At 41.1% G+C, this 5,339-nt stretch overlaps 2 protein-coding genes across 2 annotated transcripts in view; both read left to right on the top strand.

The window, feature by feature from the left end:
- The first annotated feature begins 1,744 nt into the window (after nucleotides 1-1,744).
- LOC144659311 (uncharacterized) lies at nucleotides 1,745-3,979 on the top strand. Its single transcript, XM_078519728.1, has 2 exons — nucleotides 1,745-2,854; nucleotides 3,400-3,979. Exons 1-2 carry the CDS (start codon nucleotides 2,374-2,376, stop codon nucleotides 3,666-3,668), a joined length of 750 nt encoding a protein of 249 aa, XP_078375854.1. The 5' UTR covers nucleotides 1,745-2,373; the 3' UTR covers nucleotides 3,669-3,979.
- Nucleotides 3,980-4,673: 694 nt separating this feature from the next.
- LOC144659302 (LIM and senescent cell antigen-like-containing domain protein 1) overlaps nucleotides 4,674-5,339 on the top strand; it is a 31,837-nt gene continuing 31,171 nt past the window's right edge. The window contains exon 1 of the mRNA XM_078519722.1: nucleotides 4,674-4,878. The gene's annotated coding sequence lies outside the window, so the exon portion shown is untranslated. The remainder of the gene's footprint in view (nucleotides 4,879-5,339) is intronic.

Here is a 5,339-nt window from a genome sequence, read left to right as displayed (position 1 = left end):
TTGAAATCCTGTCATGTGATTGGCTAAAACGATGATGGTAATAATGCGGGCTCAAAGTAACTTGATCGATGAGTGAGGGGGCGGGAAACCGTAATGCTTCTCCTCCTTCTAATTTTATAAAAAAAAAAAATTCAGTTCTCACTAAAAATTTCCAATTTAGCCACAGATTTGTAGTACATGTACTAACTTTATAATATCCCGTGTATCAGTGTATGATCGTAAATGTTTTTTGACAGAGAAACGAGTTTTGTAAGGGTTATAGTTAGACTATATAGTAATGCAACACAAGAGAGGATGAATGCATAACGAGTAGTCAGCATTGTGCTAACAAATTCAGTGTGTAGCCTACACCCCTGCCTGTATGAATCAGTTTCGCGAACCGAGTGAGCGCTAATGAGTAATTTACAAAGGAAAATGAAGACGGGGAAAAGGGGTCAGAGGAGGTAAGGAGATAAGCTGTCCGTTTCCTTGCCTGGCGGTTCCCGCATATAAAGTACCATTTACCCTTTCAAAGGGCAACGCACGCGCAATCTTGTCCAATAAGACAATATCAAGGAACCACTTGAGTTCGCAGATTTTCAATGTTTCGATAAAAATCGACTCTTTTCGAAGCAGATGGACGACAAAAAAAAAGCAAAAGTTGAATACAACATTTATAATATTTCGGTTGGAAGGAACCAGCTTTCTCGGAGCCAAAAGCACAACTGGACTCTGTATATACATGAAAGGAGTACCATTCCCTATCGAAGGTATATGAAAGGGTTTTTTCTCAGTCAAAAATGGTATATATATGGTATATATAAATAATCCATTAAACGGTCACCGGCGAAGCCATGACTGAGTGCTCGACTTGCAGTGAAGGAGTGCATTAGAATATCAGAAGACGGACTACTCAAATTTTGAGTGCATTGGATTTAATACAGCACTGTTTCGTAGGCCATCGAAACGATGGCCCACTCCTCAGTTAAACTCCGTTACACTGTAGCGTCGTGAATTATGTCAACGGTATGATCGCGTGATGGAAAGATTTAAAATTTTACAAAGTTCAGTACGCGCGCGCTTAATCGTCTACAACACTTATTATGAAACTAAGTTCTCACGCTAATTGTACAAGAATGGAAATGGACTCTTGTAAATCTAAACATTACAACAAGGTTCGCCATTACGATATACTGTTACAAATGCGTAACAAGTGACCGTTGAAAATCTCAAATACAACGTAAATTCATCGCGCTCTAGATAGCCTGAGCATAATACATTAAAACTGCACGCGCAGCGTAGCTCGCGCCGTGCCGTTTAACTAATTAAATTTAAGAATAAATTTTCTCTTGTGTCTACAGGTAGAAATCAGTTCGTTCCGCTTTTTAGCGTTGCCAGATGGGGCTTAGTTATGATGAAATATTTCTCGGCTAGGCAAAGGTTACATAGCTTTATGGTATATATATGTATATATATAAAAAAGGTTTGGACCCCGGGTCAGAGTATCCCCCCCCCCTTTCCACAAGGCATTCAGCGCACTACGATTACAAGCTTTGAAAATTTACTAACTTCTACTACACAAAATACAATCTCAATCTGTAACTATTTTCATTACTCATTTTCTTGTTGTCCTGTTATCTCGCTGGTCAAACTTTTAGAAGTAAACTCAAAAAATGAACATTTCTGCAAGATTTCTTCAGTCTCTCTTTTGTGCTACTTTATTATTGTTTCTGTGCGAAGGGAGAAAAGTGCTTTTAAAAGGGGGTGATAACAGGTAAAACGTGCTTCGTGAGGAGCCATTAGCTACGCAGACTATTCTAGAAAATTAATACAGTATTGATACATGGGGCTGATCTGTTATTCCAAAAGCGCCAAGCAATTCAAAATAGGCTGCAGATAGGATTTGAGAAAAAAGGAAAATACAGAACGGACAGTTATTCTAATATAACGCACAGTTTATTTTTCTAATTACTGTATTGATATGTCGGGACTCAGATGGCTCTTTTGCTGAAAACCACCCGGAAAACAGGTTCATATATTATTGACAACATATTTTTATCAAGACAGCCTCTGACTGGTTACTAAATCGTTCTTGGCAGGGAAAAGATGGCAAAGTTTCAAAAACAGCCATTCACAAACCGCAAACATCAGCACCACCCGCAAAAACACCAAATTGGAAGACAGAGCTCTTGTTGACGTAAACAAATGTCAAAATATTGGCTACCTCACTTAACGACAAATGTGAGAAAAACACTCCAATTAATCGAAAAATTCGCCTTTCGTTTATTTGGAAGACAATTAATAACCATGTCGTGTGGAGCTCCTCAGTTTTATGAGCGAGTCGCAGAACGTTTACGAAGCAAAGTGCTGTTCTAAACTCAAAGTGTGTCCTAAATGCATTCTTATTTATCTAAGGAACAAAGGGAAAGTTATCTTAGAGAGTTGTATTACTCTTCGTTCAGCGACAGGAGAGCGAGCGTAGCTACAAGAAATGAAGAAGTTCGAAACCTTGGAAAACATTTAAGGAAACTTTACAATCTGGTGGAGAATGGAAAAGGGCTTTCTGTAGAAGCAGAAAGCGCTCTCAAAGAAGTTATCAAGTTCCGTACCAAAGGCAGGCCGGGTTTCTACGAAGCTAAAATGATGACAGACTACAAGAGGCTTTTGCTTTTTCGTGGACAAAGAGAAGACATGGAGAGAAACATTCAGGAGCAGCAGTGTTTTCAGTGCATTCACAACAAGAAGAAACCCTTAGCTGTCCTACGAGATGACGATTGGTACTGGGGAACAAAACAGCAGCTAAGATGTGCAGAAATAATTGCTGACACACTCGGTGGACTTGATCCTGTGTTTGGTGTACTTTTGCACCCTGCAGGTTTGTACAAAACCTTCCTCCTTCATTCTCCAATTCCGCAACGCCCCCTATCTTTTACAGGGTTCTCTTTCTCACGTACTGTAGAGTCCTGGCAGGGCCGTACTTGTGATTTTTTGTTTGCGGGGGCAAACTCCGCTAAACTCCGCTGCTCCAATATAGCTACAAGAAATAGCCCAGCAAAACCAAACACTATGTTTAGAAATTTAGTTTTCCTCGTGGGGGCAACTACCCCCCCCCCCCCCCCCCCCCCCCTGCCCCCGAGAAAATGAAACTTTTAAATGCAGGCAGCTACACCACGCAGAGCAAACCTAGTACTTCTTGTTGCTGGAACTCTTTTTGTAGAAATGCTTGCACCAGACGTCACTTTATCGTGTAGGAAAACCAATTAAATTTTAGAATCGTTATTTCAGTCCATAATAGCACTGGCTCTAGTCGAAATATTGGCCTATTAAAAGCATCCTTTGTCGTTGGGTGCCAGCTTTGCATTTTAGCGAGTACTTTGTATAATTTTAATTCTCACGACAATGATCTCTCGATACTTCCAGGAGGAAGGACGGAGCTTGCAAATCCAAACAACAAACACTTTCGGATTACTGGTAAAGAGAAAGAGGAAATAGATGCCATTCTGTTTCACACTGCAACACACGATGCCTGTGGTTACCTGAGCGAGTATCACAACATGGGCCCTGGGTACAACTACCTCGGTACCATGATGACCGTGTTTCCAACATGCATTCCACAGAGCGGAAGATTGGCCGCGCTTATGTTCTGGAAGAAGTTGATCAACGAGCCTGATACTCCATTTGAGTACTGACAATTGTCATTATTTATCCTTATCAGGGGCTGATTGCTGCGCAATTGTGGCTGTGGATGTCACAGCCCAGATCTCAGGTTTTCTTTGCAATTGCAAGCAAAGTTGGTCCGTTACTCTTTGATACTACATATGTATCTCAAGGCGATATTTTTTGTGCGATTAAAAAATCACACCACTGAAAATGTAAAACGGTTTTATTTTAGAGCAATTCTTCGGATTTGCACAAACCAACCTGCCTTGTATTTAGCCAGGGTAATATCTACCGTCATCGGGGCCGGGGGCAAAAAGCATAAAACAACGAGCTCATTCCATCGCTCTCCTGTCTTTCCAAATTCCTACAATTTGCATCTCTGGCTCATCGCCCGGCGCGGGGGGGGGGGGTGTTGGCTCATCGATTGTAACTGAATTTAGAATGACTCGGGGGGGGGGGGGGGGGGGGGTCAAGATCAAGGTTATAATCTCGTCGGACTCTTTTTTTCTCGGGGGTAGGGGAGGGGTGGGGGTTAGAGAGGGGGTCTATAGTAAAGGGTGTTTTTTTACGTTATTTTGTTCGTGGATTAACGAGCTGTATTATTATTTTTTTAATCATTAATGATGATGATGACGATGACGATGATGGTCATCACCATTGTGTTAGTTTGTTAGTGGATCTTTATAAATAGATTCTTAGACATTTTTTTATTTTAAAAGATTCATTTTAATGAAGACGATCCTATGGAATTGTCATGTCACGATCAACACAATAGACCATTTGTATTATGTGGGACGATTAAATGCAGAGGGCCACACAACGTTAGGAAGACTATGGCACAATTCTTTGTCGGATCTCACGTAGCTTGGAGATGCATGTACTAGAACTCACTCGAGGTGTGATAAAACAGTAATTTTAAATGCACGGCTAGTACGACGACACTGGTATTGGACAATTTATTTGGCCGATATTTCGACTAGTCGGCTAGTCAACTAGTCTTTTACAGTCTGGCCCTGTAGAAGACTAGTTGACTAGTCGAAATATCGGCCAAATAATTTGTATTATGACGTAAACACGCAAAGACTTCTGGTAGTTGTAGTAAAGTTGGCGGGAAAACACCATTTCTGGCTTATGATTGGCTAAGGGCAGCCAGGTGCGAAGGTTGACATCTAGGAGATCTAGGACTTTATTTTGAAACTGAGCTGCTTAGTTTACAACAATTGTAAAACAACAATCGTTGTTGCGGGCCCAAGAGAGGCCCGCAATCCTAATCTTGATAGCGACCAGCGGATTGCGTTTAACGCGTGCGCGCCACGTTAATAAGAGGCGAGCACAAAGCGGAAGTTGAAAATTTTGTTCTTCCACCAAGAACGATCAGAATGCGAAAAATGTGTCAATCACAGCATTTTGTCGCAACACCGGAAGTTAAAAATCTGTTCGTCACGTACGATAAACTGTGCAATAAACATTACGTTTTGCAGAAGTTGTTTAGGCGTTGCTTTTGAGAAGATTTGCTGTGATTATATCACAGATAAACCAAGGCAAAGCGAATGATTCCAACAAGGGTTAGTCTCGGGAAATTCCTTACAACACTGACAACATAGCGAGTTTACAGACCGAGGAAAATCACATCTCAATTCACACTGCGTGATCGACTGCACTTCGCAAAACTGTCAATTAATCAATAACTCTGATTGGTT

The sequence above is a fragment of the Oculina patagonica genome, chromosome 1, assembly GCF_052425735.1.
Source record: "Oculina patagonica isolate OP01 chromosome 1, crgOcupat, whole genome shotgun sequence".
NCBI classification, from domain to species: domain Eukaryota; kingdom Metazoa; phylum Cnidaria; class Anthozoa; order Scleractinia; family Oculinidae; genus Oculina; species Oculina patagonica.
The sequence above is the reverse complement of the archived record's forward strand: the minus strand, read 5'-3'. Positions and strand labels throughout refer to the sequence as shown.

What these genes read in the sequence shown, in the direction of transcription:
- LOC144659311 (XM_078519728.1), top strand. Translation starts at nt 2,374, where the DNA reads ATGCATTCTTATTTATCTAAGGAACAAAGGGAAAGTTATCTTAGAGAG. An exon ending in TGTACTTTTGCACCCTGCAG is followed by an intron (nt 2,855 to 3,399) that starts GTTTGTACAAAA and finishes CGATACTTCCAG; the next exon opens with GAGGAAGGACGGAGCTTGCA.